Genomic DNA, 18626 nt, shown 5'->3' on the forward strand with positions numbered 1-18626 from the left:
GATATAAACATTTTTGGAGCCATACCTTATCTATGACTGAAAGCTTAGTGAGAGCTGAAGTGTTTACGTTAATATGAGACAACTGTGCTGTCGTAGCCTAGAGGACATAAATAATCACCTCAAACATTCTTTCCTGAACTTGGATATAATCTTAAGGTCATTCTGAACAGTGATGCAGGTAGAGGAAGGTACTATTAACACACTGAAGAAGCTTGAAATCTACTACCACTGTTGACTTAAAACAGAAGGATGGCACTGTGATTCTGTTCTGATTGGTTTGCACAACCCTTTTAGCTCATCTGATTATGGGATAGTATCTTAGACTTCTGCCTGTTTTGCCTTCTGGAATACATGTTTTCTTGGTGCCTAGCTTTTTCTTTTATAACAGTATTTATCTAGTTGTTGTCCAGCTTCTGGCCTTCGCTATTTCAAGTATAGTCTGAGCGGTTCTGATGCATATTCTTGTTTATTTCCATGATCAATTTCAGATTCAAAGCTCTAGTTTCCAGAGTGTGACTCACTCTAGTGCCTCTGCTTTCTCAATGTTGTATTTCCAGCCTATTCTGTGTTAGCTCCTAGATATGTGATCAATGACTTGTTAAGTTTATATTGAAATACTGCTAATATGGTCCCTAACAGAATCTCATATCATTGCTAATATTCTCTCTTGGTCCCACATATTTCCAGAGACTTATTTTTATATTATAGCTTTACAATTTGTTTTGTGTGTTTCCTTATGTCCTAGAATTATTTGGTTTGTTATAAACTGCTACAATTCAAAGACAGTCATAAAAACACAGGGTTAGCCTGATAGCAAGGGGTCATTTACTTGTTGTTACTGATAAAAGCAAAAAGGTCAGAGAAGTGTACTTAGTACTTAAAAGAAAATATACCAAACTTCTAAAATGTAGTGGGAAAAACACACATTTCATTCTTAAAAAACAAATAAAAAAAATGAGAGGTCTATGTGATACATAATAGATGTGAAAATGTGACATGAGAAGTTAAAAGGGCTTATATACACAGATACAATATTTTCATGATAAGACATTATATTGCTTCACACAAGACAGTTTTACCAATCCCAAATAAACAGTTTGAACTCACAATTAAAGAAACTAGAAAAGAAGAAAAAATGAAACCTGAAGTTAGTAGGAAGGGCAAAATAAAGATCAGAGAGGAATAAATAAAATAAAGGAATGTAACAATAGAAAAAAAACAATGAAACTAAGAGCTGGTTCTTTGAGAAAATAAACAAAATAGACAAATCCTTAGCCAGACTTATCAAGAAAAAAAGAGAGAGTACACAAATAAAATAAAAAATGAAAAAGAGTCACATGGATACCCACAGAAATAGAAAGATAAGAGAATTCTATGAAAAATTATATGCCAATAATTGTGACAACCTAGAAATGGACAAATTCCTAGAAAAATACAACCTTTCAAGAGTGACCCAGGAAGAAACAGAAAATCTGAACAGACCAATTGAACTGGTAACCAAAAAACTCCCAACAAATGAATTCCAGGACCATATGGCTTCACAGCTGAATTCTCCCAAACATTTAAAGAGCTAATATCCATCTTTCTTAAAGTACTCTGAAAAGTAGAAGAGGAGAGAATACTTCCAAACTCATTCTATGAGGCCAGTATCACTCTAATACCAAAACCAGATACATTACAAAAATGGAAAATTATAGACCAATATAGATGCAAAAATACTCAAAATATTGGCAAACTGAATTAAAAAACACATCAAAAGGATCATCCATCATGACCAGGTGGGATTTATTCCAGGGATGCAAGGTTGGTAAAATGTTCATGAATCAATAGACGTCATACACCACATTAACAAAAGGAAGGATAAAAACCACATGAGCATCTCAATAGATGCTGAAAAAGCTGACAGAATTCAGTATCTATTCATAATAAAAACTCTTAACAAAATGGGTATAGAGGGCAAGAACTTCAACATAATAAAGGCCATATATGACAAACCCACAGTTAACATCACACTTAATGGTGAAAAGCTGAAAGCTTTTCCTCTGAGACCAGGAACAAGACAAGGATGCCCAATCTCACCACTTTCGTTCTGGAAGTCCTCATCACGGCCATCAGACAAGACAAAGAGATAAAAGACATTCAAACTGGTAATGAAGAGGTTAAACTGTCACTATTTGCAGATGACAGGATATACATAGAAAACCCTAAAGACTTCATTGAAAAACTATTAGAATTAATAACTGGATTCAGCAAAGTTTAGGATACAAAATTAATACACAGAAATCTGTTGTGTTCCTGTATACTAACAATGAACTGGCAGAAAGATAAATCAGGAAAACAATTCCATTCACAATTGCATCAAAAAGAATAAAATATCTAGGAATAAAACTAGCAAGGAGGTGAAAGACCTGTACTCTGAAAACTGTAAGACATTCATGAGAGAAATTAAAGAAGACACAAATAAATGAAAACTTATCCCATACTCATGGATAGGAAGAATAATATTGTCAAGAGGGCCACCCTATCCAAAGCAATTTATAGATTCAATAGAATCCCTATCAAAATACCAATGGCATCTTTTAGTGAACTAGAACAAGTAATTCTAAAATTCATATGGAACCACAGAAGACCCTGAATAGCCAAAGCCATTCTGAGAAAGAAGAACAAAGCTGAAAGTATAAGGCTCCTTGACTTCAAGCTATACTACAGAATTATGGCAATAAAAACAGTATGGTATTGGCACAAGAACAGACCCGTAGATCAGTGGAAAAGAACTGAGAGCCCAGATATAAACCCACTCATGTATGATTAGTTAATATATGATAAAGGAGCCCTGAATAAACAATGGGGAAAAGACAGCCTCTTCAATAACTGGTGTTGGGAAAACTGGACAGCTACATGTAAGAGAATGAAACTGGATTACTGTCCAAATCTATACACAAAAGTAAACTTGAAATGGATCAAAGACCTGAATGTAAGATATGAAACCATAAAAAACTCTTAGCAGGAAACATAGCTCTTGAATAAAAGCATGAGCAATTTTTTTCCTGGACACATCTCCTTGGGCAAGAGAAACAAAATTAAAAATGAAAAAGTGAGACTACATCAACTAAAAAGCTTTTGTACAGCACACCACCAGCAGAACACAAAGGCAACCTTTATATTCTCTTATGAAAGAATATATTTTTTAATGATTCATCTGATATGGGGTGAACATCCAGAATATACAAAGAACTCATATGCCTCTACACTGAAAAAAAAAAATAGCCTGATTAAATAATGGGTGGAAGACCTGAACATTTCCCCAAAGAAGAAGTACAGATGACCAATGGGCACATGAAAAATGTTCCACATTGCTAATCCTCAGGGAAATGCAAATCAAAACCACAATGAAATATCACCTCACACCAGTTAGAATGGCCACTATTCCAAAAGACAAGAAATAACAAGTGTTGGTGAGGATGTGGAGAAATGGAAACCCACCTGTTGGTGGGAATGAAAATTGGTGCAGCCACTGTGGAAAGCAGGTACAGAGGTTTCTCAAAAAACTAAAAATAGAAAGATATACCATATGACCCAGTAATTCCACTTCTAGAATTTACCTGAAGAAAACGAAATCCCTGGTGTGAAAAGATACAGCACCCCTAGGTTTGTTGAAGCATAATTTACAATAGCCAAGATATGGAAGCAACGTGTCAACCAACAGGTGAATGGGTAAAGAAAAGGTAGTAAATATGCACAATGGAACACTATTCAGCCATAAAAAAAATGAAATCCTGCCATGGATGGATCTAGAGGATATTATGCTAAGTGAAATAAGCCCTGTGGAAATGGGCAAATACCATATGATTTCACTTATTTGTGGAATATAAATAAAATGCAAAACAGAATGAACAAAACAGCAGTAGACTCACAGACACTGAGATGTGACTTGCGGTTACCATGGGGGAGGGGTTGGGGTGGGAAGGTGAGGAGGATGAAGAAGATAAAGGGGCACAGAAATTCTCAATCATAATATAAGGTGGTCACAGGGATAGCAGTACAGCATGGAGAATACAGCCAATGATTCTGTAACATTTTCCTATGTTGACAAATAGTAACTGTGCTAGTAATTAAGTACTAGTGGGGTGAGGATTTAGTAATACTGAAACTATTGAGCCACTGTGTTGTATATTTGAAACCAGTATAAGACTGTATGTCAACAATACTTCAATTAAAAAAAAAGATAATTCAAACAATTGTGTTTTGAGAGTGATCTTGATCTGGGCGGTGGTTACTTGAGTATATACATACACATGTCAAAATTCATAAAGTTGTACAGTAAGATTTGTGCAGTTCATTGTGTGTAACTTATTATAAAAGTTTAAAAAAATAAAACACACCCATACCCATATGAGTTTTACTTTCAGGACACAACAAAGATATCTATAATTTTAAAGATGATGATGCAAAGATTAAAGAAGCCAATATGATTTTACCTAATTCTACTCAGTTCTGTACAAGTACACATAAATACAGAGGTCCATGGAGTACAATCTAAAAGAAATTCAGGTGTCTTTTATGCAACTCAAAATTGAGCATAGTTAATATTCTACAGAAAGGACAACTGAGATTCAGTTGCTGCTTTTATGAAATGGGTATAGAATTATCATAAGGCTCTTGTGAGGTGTATGTGAAATCAATGAGTATAAAAAAAACTACAAAGTAGTATGTAAATATTAAACAGTTTTATAAGCTGAAAAGTACCTATTTTTGGGAAAAGCTTAATACTCTCAAAGTCTAGAAGGCATAAGCAAAAGGCTACCTCTCTCTCAGTATGGAGGGATAATTCAGAACCTTTCCTTTCTTTGACTCTTTATACCAACGTATATTTGGTTGAAAGCAATGTGTAGCTGATCCCTAGGTGGTAGGATAACTTAAACAATCTGCAAGTGTTTTTAACATTTTGGTAGAAAGAAGTTATAAAATTCAAGATATTATTAGTGTTACACAATAGGTTTGGTTCTGTCATACCTAAAGTATGTGTAAGTTCAGCATAAAAAGGAGTATTTTTTGTAGTATTTTATTCCATGAATTTCTGAATTCACATACCCTTTTATAGAAAAAAATAAGTATTCTAAAACTTTGAATGGAAAATATGGCTTATACGGTATGTGTTTCAGTTTTTACTATAATAATTGTCTTTCTTTTAAACACTCATTTACAACCAGCAAATCAAAACAAATTTTAACTTGAAGAGCAATGCTATGATGAGAAAGGTGTGAATCTGAGAAATAATTATATTTTCATTTAAAGAAAAACTACCTTATCCACTCAGTGTTTTGGTTTTTTAAGCCATGCTGACTGTAAAGTTTAACTAAATAGGTGTCTGAGAAAAACATGTAAAAATGTATTCTTAAGAAAATTTCAAAACAGTTAAGTATGAGACAAAAAGAATGACATACATATAGAAATATGTAATTTATTTGAACCCTTTATGAAGTGGATTGCCTAAGGAGCACTTGTGATGCTGAAATGTCCCTGAAACTTTCCGAGAAATCACAGAGAACATATGAGTTAGAATCGTGGAACATAAACATACTATGAAAGAATGATAATTATACTCTGACTTAACTTTTAAGAAACCTGCATAACTGCAGGGTTTGTTTTGGTAAGTGACATACACTGCAGTAAGAGGCAAGTTATGTGGCCTAATGGGAGTTAGTTCAACATTCAGCAAGTATGGGGCCTTGCACATTCTAGGTACTTGGTAAGGAGTGGTTGGTTAATTTGGTTAAATACTAACTGAAATGCCCGTGGACCCTGAGACAGATTATTGGTAGAAGTACTGAGTGAAAGAGTAGAAGAATCCCACTTCTTAAAGCAGAATCTGTCAAAAATATACAGAATCTCTTAGAGGCTTGACACCTTTACAGGTTGTTGTGTCTAGGTGCCATGTCCAGGATTTTGGAAGTAGCTCTATTCTAGACAAACTTCTCAGATCTGACTTTCTGTTGGCTGCTTTCAGACAGTACTCTGAAATTGTCCTTAGGTATAGGAGAGCTTCTGTACTTTTTCAGTTGAAATGGTATCAGTTACCAGAGTGAGTTTTATTTTCAAGCAAAGGAGATGAGGATATATTAAAGGCTGGTTTCTAAAGCTTTCTATTTGACTATTCTGTTGGACAGTTTCCAATGCAATTGTTATTGAAGACTGGGAAGGACATAATTAGTTCAACAAACATTCAATTGTCTACTTATTATGTGTTAAATACTGTGATAAGCTAATATACAAATAACTAGGTACTCTTTTGGGCAAGACACATGACTAATAATGACATATAGTGATATGAACATTAATAGAAACATTGAAGAAGTTATGGGAAAGAAGTAGAAAAAAAGAGTAAGTTTTTCTTTGTCAAGCTAGGGAGGGCTTCAAAGAATAGCCAACATTTAAACTGACTCTTGTAAAGGAAGGAAAAGAGGAAAGGGAATGACATTCATTGAGTTACATGCCAGGAATGTCAGCCACATTATTTAGTTATCATATAACCCTGCAAAGTAGGCATTACCTTTATTTATACGTGAGGAATCTGAGTATAGAGGGGATAAATTATTCTTCCAATACTCCATGGCTATTATGACATAACTCATCTTGTCTGACTTTTGGCTTTTTCCATAGCATTTCAAAATGTAGGTGATGTTTGGAATATAAAGGTAATCCAGCCTTGCAATTTATCAAGAGAGCTGAACATGTATATATGCATATGTAGGAAGGCAGGATGTAATTCTGGATGAACCGAGCTGTGCATTTCCTCCATGTTGACACCTAGTGTGCTGAGTGCTACCTCAGGATATTACACAGAATACTACTGTAAACATATGACATTTCCACTTGGCAATTATTTTATGTTTCTGTAATGTACTTTGCTCATTTATTATGTAGCTATTTCAACTTTTATTTTCCTCAAAACTCTGACCCTGTCATATCTTGCCACCAGAGAACAGCCATTAGATGGAAACTCTCTAAGTTCTTACCACCAAACCTACAAACTTACTTTTACCTTAACATCATCTTTATTTCTGTCTTCAAAATGGAAAAGATGCCCCTCCTGTCTAAAGTTAAATCCCATTATTTTGCTCTGGATAGTCTCCTTCCCCAACACATTTGTTCAACTGAAAATCCCCTCTCTTGTACTTTCAACATCTCTCTGTATTTGGCTCTTTCCTATCACCATACTGGATACTCTCAAACTTTGCGAGGTAGAAGCCTTTGTTCTTATGCCCCTCCCTGATCATCCTATGTTCTCTTATTTAAATATCCTAACAGTTATCTATTTTTTCCTATGACCACTTTTCAACTTTTACTTGTTCATCAATTCATTGCACTCTGCCTTTTGGCTCCACTGAAACTGCTTTAGCATCTTGTTAAATCCAAATTACACTTTTTTATCTTTGATCTCGTCCCTTGACAGCCTAGGCCAATGCTGACAACTCTCTCACTTTTGAATGGTTCTTTCTGGACTTCACTGACTCTACTCTCTTCTGTATGTTCCTGTTACCTCCCTCATCACTCCTTGCTCTTTTTGCAAGAGTTTTCTTCCTCTGCCCATCCTGTAAGTGTTGGTGTTCTTCAAGATTCTGTCCTAGGCCTTTTTCCATTCTCACTCTATATACTCTTACTAGTTCATTTGATCTACTTCCATGTAAAGCACCATCTTTATGCTGTGACTCTCAAATCTCTACCTCCAGGTAAGTTCTCTTTCCTGGACTACAGAACCAACATTTGTAACTCAGGACACAAGCCAAAACTCAGGGCATCAATTCTCATTTCTCCTCACTTCAATATTCCCTGACTCTAAGCAGTCACCAAGCACCATGATTCGGTTTCTACATAGCTTTCCTATTGGTCTGTGTTTTTTTGGATACCATCAGCACCAGTCTACTTCAAGACACCACCATCATTTGCTGAAATGCTGGAACAGCTTTCTAGTGGGGCTCTTACCACTACCCTTAATGCAGCTGCAAAAGAAATTAGAAGGGGCTTTTACATCAGCTTCTTAAATTATGTTCAGTATTCTACTAGACATTTGGCTGATTAAAAATGCTTTTCCTATTCTTGAAAGCTTATATTCTAAGGACATGTGATGAAATACATACCAAAAAAAGCGGAATTAGGATTTCTAAATGTGATCAGCAAATCTTGTTTCATGAAGGCAAATATGGGTGGATAAAAAAGGGTGAAAAATGGAAGCCATCAAAAATGACTCCTGAGAGGTATGCTTGACAATAAAGAAACCACTCTAAGGAGTCATAATTTTTTTTACTCAAAACTGGATGTTTAATTTGAAGCCCTAATAAGAGTGAAAGCCTATCAGTTGGTCTTTTCTTTTACTTCTTGTTACCTCATTATTTAAGATTCCTATTTTTTATATTTTATATTTTTACACCTAAGAGGTCTTAGTATAAGTGAAGATATTTAAGGTTAAATAAGATTACAACCCACTTGAAGGAAACAAAAAAAGTTACTCTGAAGCACCTAAAGTTTAAGAGAAAAACAAGATGATAACAATTAGATAAGATAATCAGCTTTAAGTTTTCTGGCAACTAAGACAAAAAGGAAACACATTAAATTACATACTTTTCACTTTCTGACAAGAAGAAAGAAAGATATAACCCCATCTAAAGAGGCAAAAAATTTCCTGGAACTATTGCTAGCAATAATTCATCATGAGACTTTTGTTTAAATGGAACTAAGGAGAAAGATCACAAGCTTTTGTTTCAGAAAAAAAAAAAAGGATTTACTTTAATTTTGACACTAAATATGTAATTGCGGTTGAGTTACTTAACACTTATCAGTAACAGTTTCATCTGAAAAAGTGGGGACAATAGCTATCTCAGTGGACTATAGTAAAGACTAAATTATGTAATATAAATGGAAGCATTTAGCAGACTGCCTTAAATAGTGTCACAAAACAGAGACAGGACACCAGATTTTGTTTTGAGCTTCTATAAAGTCAGAGGACATGACATTAAATTGCGCTTAATGGAAGGTATTTTGTGAGGAGGAATATTTTGCCTCTCCATTTCATTTGCTTTACGAAGGTTTCACTGAATACAGGAACAGAATTTGGAGAGTTTAGAATGGAGTGGTGTGAAGAGGCAAAAGATCACAATTCAATTTATGATCATATCTTTCAGTTAGTATGTGTTGTGCAGCTCCTTTAACCTAATATATTTGCCCATCCCAGCTAAGCTCAGTAGTCTGAAAAGGCAACCTAAAAAAATACTATTTTTTCCCTATATTCACCCTCTCTTCATATTTCAATATATTATTAGTTAATATATTTTCTATAAAGAAAAACTGAGAAAATACCAAATACACCACTCATAATTCCAAATACAACCACTATTTATATGGGTATAAATGCTAAAAATTTAAACATTTAGAGACCAATATTGATTTTATTATTCCTAGAATCCTTTAGACCACAACTGAAATCCTAACATGATAGGAGTTACTCTTAAGCTAATACTTTTGAGCTAATGCTAACAATAGAAAATGAAAACCATTTGTTGTCAGGCCCCAAATGTCCTAGAAATGCAAACCTAAAATTATCTCACCTGTTTCCTTTTTTCATTTAACACATACTTGATAACTATGTAAATGAGTTAGTGATCTCATTTCGTATTACACGACCATATGCAGCCTTATCAGAACTAAGTGATACTGCTTAAAAAGTTACAGTTAACTCAACAAAATATTAGCAAACCTAATTCAAAAATACATCAAGAGTATCATACACCATGATCAAGAGGGATTCATCAGGGATGCAAGGATGGTACAACATTTGAAAATCCATCAACATCATCCATCACATAAACAAAAAGGACAAAAACCACATGATCATCTCCATAGATGTTAAAAAAGCATTCGCCATAATTCAACATCCATTCATGATAAAAACTCTCAACAAAATGTGTATAGAGGGCAAGTACCTCAACATAATAAAGGCCATATATGACAAACCCACAGCCAACATCAGACTTAACAGCGAGAAGCTGAAAGCTTTTCCTTTAAGATCAGGAGCAAGACAAGGATGCCCACTCTCCCCACTTTTATTCAACATAGTACTGAAGGTCCTGGCCATAGCAATCAGACAAAACAAAGAAATAAAAAGCATCCAGATTGGTAAGAAAGAAGCCAAACTGTCACTGTTAGCAGATGACATGATATTATACGTAAAAAAACCTTAAAGAATCTACTCCAAAACTACTAGAACTAATATCAGAATACAGCAAGGTTGCAGGATACAAAATTAATACACAGAAATCTGTTGCATTCCTATACACTTACGATGAACTAGCAGACAGAGAAATCAGGAAAACAATTCCATTCACAATTGCATCAAAAAGAATAAACTACCTGGGAATAAACCTAACCAAGGAAGTGAAAGACCTATACCCAGAAAACCACAAAGCATTCCTAAGAGAAATTAAAGAGGACACTAATAAATGGAAATTCATCCCATGCTCTTGGGTAGGAAGAATTAATATTGTCAGAATGGCCATCCTGCCTACAGCAGTCTACAAATTCAGTGCAATCCCTATCAAAATACCAACAGCATTCTTCAACAAACTGGAACAAATAGTTCTAAAATTCATATGTAACCAAAAAAGACCCCGAACAGCCAAAGCAATCCTGAGAAGGAAGAATAAAACAGGGGGGATCTTGCTCCCCAACTTCAAACTCTAATACAAAACCACAGTAATCAAGACAATTTGGTACTGCCACAAGAATAGACCCATAGACCAGTGGAACAGAATAGAGAGTCCAGATATTAACCCAAGCATATATGGTCAGTTAATATATGATAAAGGAACCATGGATATACAATGGGGCAATGACAGCCTCTTTAACAGATGGTGCTGGCAAAACTGGACAGCTACATGTAAGAGAATGAAACTGGATTACTGTCTAACTCCATACACAAAAGTAAACTTGAAATGGATCAAAGACCTGAATGTAAGTCATGAAACCATAAAACTTAAAAGAAAACATAGGCAAAACTCTCTTGGACATAAACACGAGCAACTTCTTCATGAACATATCTCCATGGGCAAGGGAAACAAAAGCAAAAATGAACAAGTGGGACTATATCAAACTAAAAAGCTTCTGTACAGCAAAGGACACCATCAGTAGAACAAAAAGGCATCCTACAGTATGGGAGAATATATTCATAAATGACATATCTGATATGGGGTTTACATCCAAAATACATAAAGAGCTCATGCATCTCAACAAACAAAAAGCAAATAATCCAATTAAAAAATGGGCATAGGAGCTGAACAGACAATTCTCCAAAGAGGAAATTTAATTGGCCAACAGGCAGAGGAAAAGATGCTCCACATAGCTAATCATCAGAGAAATGCAAATTAAAACCACAATGAGATATCACTTCACACCAGTTAGGATGGCCAAAAGAGAAAGAACAACAAATGCTGGCAAGGATGTGGAGAAAGGGGAACCCTCTTACACTGCTGGTGGGAATGTAAGTTAGTCCAAAGCAGTATGGAGATTCCTCAAAAAACTCAAAATAGAAATACCATTTGACCCATGAATTCCACTTCTAGGAATTTACCCTAAGAATACAGAAGCCTAGTTTGAAAAAGACAGTTGCACCCGTATGGGTACCGCAGCACTATTTACAATAGCCAAGAAATGGAAGCAACCTAAGTGTCCATCAGTAGACGAATGGATAAAGAAGATGTGGTACATATACACAATGGAATATTATTCAGCCATAAGAAGAAAACAGATCCTACCATTCGCAACAACATAGATGGAGCTAGAGGGTATTATGCTCAGTGAAATAAGCCAGGCAGAGAAAGACAAGTATCAAATGATTTCACTCATCTGCAGAGTATAAGAACAAAGAAAAAACTGAAGGAACAAAACAGCAGGACACTCACAGAACCCAAGAATGGACTAACAGTTACCAAAGGAAAAGGGACTGGGTAGGATGGGTGGGAAGGGAGGGATAAGGGGGAATAAGGGGCATTATGATTAGCACACATAATGTAGCCCTGGGGGTAGGGGGGCAACATGGGGAAGGCAGTATAGCACAGAGAAGACAGGTAATGATTCTATAGCATCTTACTACACTGATGTACAGTGACTGTAATGGGATATGTGGTGGGGACTTGATAATGGGAGTCTAGGAACCATAATGTTGCTAATGTAATTGCATATTAATGATACCAAAATAAAAAGTTACAGTTAGTGCTGTTCAGTGCAAAAAAAAAAAAAGTGAAAACCTTTAAAACTATCATTTGCTTTCTTTATGAATCACTAAATTAAACTGAGAAAATTTAGCTGATTAAAGCAATTAGTCAGTTTAGGTCATTTTCCCAGGTTTCTGACTAGGGTGTGGCAAGCTCTTAGTACCAACCCTGAACTCTGAATACCTCTGAGAGTGGTACCTCCTACATTTTGTGCCCTAGATCTCTTGCTTGTCTCACCTGAGTCTCAGCCCTGATTTTCCATAAAAAATTATATTTATCCAAGTTATTCTTATACAACTGCTATGTATTGGCTGTTCTGAACACTTGACCCTCAGAGCCATAAAATCAATCAACCAATCCTACAGACTGTTTCATCAGTAAATGTTAAGGGAGTGGTTAAGCATTTCCCTGGGTCACTGGCGCCTCTCTTTCCATATGAGCAGTTTGCACTCGCTTTTGCCTCTACAATTTAGTATTAAACTGTTTCCTAGAAAAAGATAAACTTGTATCAGATGTTTTCTTAAACTTTACTTATAATTATTTTTTTGCTGTGCACAGGAAGAAAGCTACTTTTCTTTATATGTTTAACATTAAGAAAACTCACCATGTAGTGACTTGTGGGGGAGGGGGTGGGGTGGGAGGGTGAGAGGGACAAATGAACACAAAAATTCTCAATCATAATGTAACTTGGTCACAGGGAATGGCAGTACAGCATGGAGAACAGAGCCAGTGGTTCTGTAGCATCTTCCTGTGTTGACAAATAGTAACCACACTAGTGTGAGTGAGGATTTAATAATATGGTAACTGTTGAACCACTGTGTTGTATATTTGAAACCAATATAAGATTGCATATCATCTATACTTCAAAAAAAAAAATTTACCGTGTTGGATTATTAAAATTGCCAAAATGAACAGATATCAAATGCACGAAAATTAACTGACAATGATTTAATCAGATAAGTATCCATGTGATTTTTATTGATACCATGCATTAGTAGTTTTACCTTGCTAATATTTAATTTTCATGCTTAGACATATTTTTTTCCTAAACCTATTCAATTTTCAATCTACTAAGTAGAACTGTTAGTTTTTTATTTGAACTTATGAATAATGTGATACCAAGTATGATATACAAAATAAAGGTGCTCATATATTTTTTCAAGATCTAGCATAATCCTCTAAAATCAAATGAGAATTGCTGTTCTGAAAAAATACTTGTTATGCACCTTTATGAAATAAAGTTGGTATGAGTGAGTGGACATATGTAGTTTCTATTTCTTAAATATTCAATGTAAAAAACGTTTGTGAAATCCACATAGTGACTGAATCAGGCATCCACCATGAAGAAAAAATTATTTGAAGGCAGGATCCTAGGACACAAGTGATAGTAGATAAGGCCTAGAATATCAGAAGTCAGAAAAATGAGTGTCCTGCAAGCTTTTCCTAGTTATAACCTGTTGTTAGATCTACTTATCTACTTGAAAGTCATCTCTAAAATCTAGCCCAGAGACACCTTATTTTCTCTTTTACTCAACATACAGAATATACATCTTTAAGAGAACTCACTTCAAATGCCATTTCTGAAATAGACATAACTCTCCCATTCCCCTGATTGTATTTCTGAGATATGCGCCTTTAAACTGCTTCCAGTAATATTCCCTAGTTCATCTGTTTCTCTCAATATCCTTCCAATAATTTCTTCTCAAATACCTGGTGTATCTTTCACAGACTAGAAAACAGTGTCTTCAGGATACTCATAAACCAATGATCTTTTTCAAGCATTTCTTTCTCTGTTAGGATAACAAAATGGTAAAAACATGGCTAAGACAAGGCAGTGATAGTTAAGTTGAAAAAATGCGTTGGACTAAAAAGCTAGGCTTCACAATACCAACTGCTGGTGAGGATGCACAGCACCTGGAACATTCATACATTGCTGGTGGGAATGCAAAAGGTACAGTCATGCTGGAAAACAGCTTTGCAGTTTCTTATAAAGCGAAACACTTTCTGTTGGTCCCAGCAACCCTGCTCCTGGGTATTTACCAAGGGAAAAGGAAACTTATATTTACAGAAAAACACGTATGTTATTTATAGAAGCCCCCAAATGGAAACAACTCAAATGTCCATCAATTGGTGAATGGATTAACAAACTCGAGTATATCCATAAATAGAATATAACTCACCCAGAAAAAAGAATAAATGACTACTATTTGCAACAACATGGACTAAATTTTTTTATGGTAAGTGACAAAAGCCAGAATGAAAAGACTAATATGGACAATTTCATTTATATGACATTCCTTTGTTGGAAAAAGCCAAACTATTGGGACAGAAAATAGATCAGTAGTTGCTAGGACTGGAGTTGGGGAAAAAGGTCAATAAAAAGGGGAATGAGGGAACTTTTGGGGGGGTCATAAATCTATTTTATGTATTGATTGTTGTGATGGTTACACAACTGTATGCATTAGTCAAAAATCATAGAATGTATGCTAAACAGGTAGTTTTATGGTGTGTATACTGTTCCTCAATAAAACTGACTTACAAGAAAAAGACAGGGATTCTCAGTTACTGACTGGTTTTAGGTAAGTCACTTAACTCATTTTTCCTTATGAAATAGGGATTATACTAACTCTAAAATAATTTTGGTAAGGAACAAATAAAAAATACTTTATGAACTTTAAAGTTCAACGCAGCTATTGTGTATTACGCATGTTTAAAACACTAATTTAAAAAATTAGTGTTTTAAACATGACTGTTTACTCCTGAAATACAAAAACATGTGGCAGAGAGAGGTATACTAAAGAAATTTACTGTCTAGTAGGAGAAAGATTAAACAAATGCTTATTAAATAATGTGGAAATGACAGAGATAAGAACAAGGCAATAAGGGGTCAATAAGAAGGGGAATTCCAGCAGTAAAAATTAACCCAAAGAATAAAGTTCATAAAGAATAAAGTGTATCACAAGTTGAATATAAAGGGCTAGATCACAGGGGGATATAAATGTGAGAAGTCATTAATGAACATGAACAACTGGGATCCGGGAATTTTAGCCCCACATGGACTTTAAAAAAGCCTGAAGTGGCAAAAATTATGAAAAATGGAAAAAGTACCTCACGATGATTTAGAAGTTGTTCTAAATCTAATGCCATTTGGTTCTTCATCTGTAGTAAAGCTGACTTTTCTTTATTTAAATTGCTGAAAAAAAAACACACCCAGATTTTTAAAAAGTCTCCATATTGGTATGAATTTAATAAATAAATACTCAATAGCAAAAGACTAAAGATAAATATGATAGTCTGAATTAAAGATAAACTAAATTTATAGTCCATAAAGATATTAGACCAACCACTGTAATGTTTGATTAATCAACGGCCTGACTATTTTTTGTAAGGGAGACCTTTAATAATCATTTGACAATGTAATTGAGATGCTTTCTGAAATACTTTCCTGCTTAGTAGGGGCATAAAATTAGTGTTTTAAACATGACTGTTTACTCCTGAAATACAAAAACATGAGGCAGAATTCATTAAAAGGTAAAAATTATGTCTGGGCAAAATATTAAAATTCAAAACACTGAAAGTCAAATGGAAACATTTATCTTTAAAACTGAAAGTAACATTTCATAATTTATCACACACTAAATTAGCAGGTATATAATTGAGTTAGGTGAATCAGATATTCACTCTGTAGCAAACTTGTGAAAACAATTTTTGTCTCAAATTCTAAGTTCAATCTTCAATTTCTAAGTCTGCAATGTAAATTTCCCTTTGATATGACTTATTTCCCGACAGGAAAAGGTGAGAAGCCTAAATGTAAGAACATATTAATAAATATATTTTTGACATCTTAATATTTTAAAAGAAAAATATTTGGGGCCTGTCTTCTGGAGTTTTATTATTCAATACATAAAAATTAATTAGAACTATTAAGCGAAATATTCTTTGAAAGCCACTGGAATGAAGCCACTCAGCATGCCCTACCACAAGAATTAAAGAAATCAACAATAAATGTTAACAACATAATATATTAAATGTCAAAAACCAAATCCATGAAGGTAAAATTAGTGAGAATTATTTTGCTCAATAGGTAAGATATTTTCTGTTATGCTTTAAGAAAACAGAAAGCCACCAATTTTTAAAATACTAGGCAGAAATTTTTTAAAATTCAAGGAATAGTAGTAGGTATTCTGGAAGAACTGATAATTCCAAGGACTTAAGAGGAAAAAAATCACATTCCCATCCTTTCTAATAATTGAGAACTACCCCAAGGAAGCATCATAATTTGTCCTCTGAGAAGGAAGACTAGATGCATTGTGATTTCTGTTTCCAACTGTGGCACTGGCTCAATTGTGTGGTATAAAACACGGCACACAACACCCTACTAACTTCAGTTTTCACATTTGTAAAAGTGGAAAATAATACTCATGTATGTCAAAGGGAGATATGGATTATCTGATGAATGATTATGTGAAGCACTGAACACAGGAAACTCTACATAAATACTATATAGTGTCACTAACTCAGATGAAAAACAGGCATCAGAGTACACAGCAATTAAATGCCAATAAAGGCAAAGCAGCTCAGCAGAAAAACAAACCGACTTTTGGAGAGAGGCATCAGAGTTCCTTTTGAGCCAGTTTAAAAGAACAAGTGATAAAAAGGAAAATAAGCACCATGTTTGCCAGAGTGCCCGAAAGTATAGTAAAGATCAGATATTTCTATAGCTGTAGAATTCAAATCTATCCTCAGCTAGAATCAGTTTGAAGGGGCAGTATTTTTCTAAGTTAAACATCCAGTAAAAAGGAATAGGAATTTTAAAGAACAGGTATGTGTTAGTGTTTGTGTACCTGTACACACATACACATAGTATGTAAACACACACATGCAGTACACACATACACACACAAACTCTCAAATGCCATTAAATGACTTGCAGTGTAATAGGAATGGAATGTTGATGTAATTAAGTGATTTGATGGGCTAATTTGTTAGAAATGTTTATATGTAGTGTTTTATTTTTTTCACAATAAATATTCCATATTCAAATTGCACAAATAGCTATATAACATGGATAGAAGATGGGTGGGTAGATGAATTGATTTACAGAGCAACTCTGTTCTACCTGTAAGATGTTGGTTTATCACAAACAGTATAGACTCCACAGACGATACTTGGGTATGTATTTTCAAAGTCTTAGTCTTCCCTATAATATACTCTTAAACTATGAGGGAGACCGCATTCAACATGTGGGTCTCTAAAACTGAATATGATGACTATTATACTCTGGGTTCTTCCAGGATGTAATTACTCAATAGAGCTTAGTCTCCATAAGACACATTTCATAAGAGTGGAAACTTACTTTTAAAATACAAAGCTTCTATGCATTGACTCATAAATCAACTACAAAACAAATCTTCTTATAAGCACATCTATCATGCATAGTGTATTACACCCATAATTGTTCAAGTCACAGTTAATTATTACTTAGAAATTCATGTTTATGGCTCTGTGTAAATTGCTATATGAAAACATATTGCTGATACATTGTTCTTCAACTTCCTGGATCAATATACCCTGGCGTACAACAGAAAAAAAACCAAAAAACCCTGGCTTAGTCTTACAAGATGAAGTTGTCTTTGTCTTTTCTTCTTAAAGTACTAGTTAAGAAGAAACCAGGAACTGACAAAAGGGAAAGAAAATTTATTCTCTTTCCATGCTTCCTACAGTCCTAAACTATAGATCAGAATTTATAGTCCCGACTGTCTCTTGTGGCTTGGTAGAGGAGAGTTAACAGTGCTAGTGGTACAACAGATCATTACTGCGTGTGGTATAGTTTTACTTTCTAGGAAAATGATAGAAGTATTCAGTTCTTTAAAGAGCTTTAATTGAATAAGCTAGAGAAACATTTAAAGAGTAAACAATTAATGTCTATATCTTTTATAATTAAAATTGACACCCAGCAAAGAGGAATATGAATTTTCAAGGAACATAATAATTTAGTGATTTTTTCGGATGGGACACCTAATGTTTAAATTTCTAATTTATGAAGGAAAAAAGGAAGGGAAGTAACATTTACTGAGTTTCTTCCATGTGCCAGAAGCTGTATATATGTTACTGCATTTAATTTTTACAACTGTCCCTTGATGTGTCAACATCTGTATTTTACAGACACATTTACCAAGAGAAAATAAACCATGCTGATGTGTATCCAAAGCTCAGGATAACTCCTTTATATTTGATATGTCATCGGCTCAGGGCAGGGGTGACCCCAGAACTGTGATTTATCCTGCTGTACCTGACTTGGTGACTGGGCTGCTCTCTTCATGGTGTCACATCATTTCATTCATGGTCATCGGGATGCATTTA

General features: G+C 34.6%; 1 protein-coding gene across 9 annotated transcripts in view; it reads right to left on the reverse strand.

Moving 5' to 3' along the window:
* Positions 1-18626, reverse strand: part of PIBF1 (progesterone immunomodulatory binding factor 1) — a 221404-nt gene that overhangs the window by 21882 nt on the left and 180896 nt on the right. For 8 of the 9 annotated variants that reach the window (XR_012121049.1, XM_037010311.2, XM_037010310.2 and 5 more), the window contains one exon: positions 15372-15456. The exons of the other annotated variant lie outside the window; for it this stretch is intronic. Coding sequence is in view for 7 of the 8 variants with exons in the window: in XM_037010311.2 (XP_036866206.2) it covers positions 15372-15456 (85 nt within the window). In the remaining variant the exon portion in view is untranslated. The remainder of the gene's footprint in view (positions 1-15371; positions 15457-18626) is intronic. 9 annotated transcript variants of the gene reach the window in all.

Source organism: Manis javanica, chromosome 9, assembly GCF_040802235.1.
Source record: "Manis javanica isolate MJ-LG chromosome 9, MJ_LKY, whole genome shotgun sequence".
In the NCBI taxonomy this organism is placed as follows: Eukaryota; Metazoa; Chordata; class Mammalia; order Pholidota; family Manidae; genus Manis; species Manis javanica.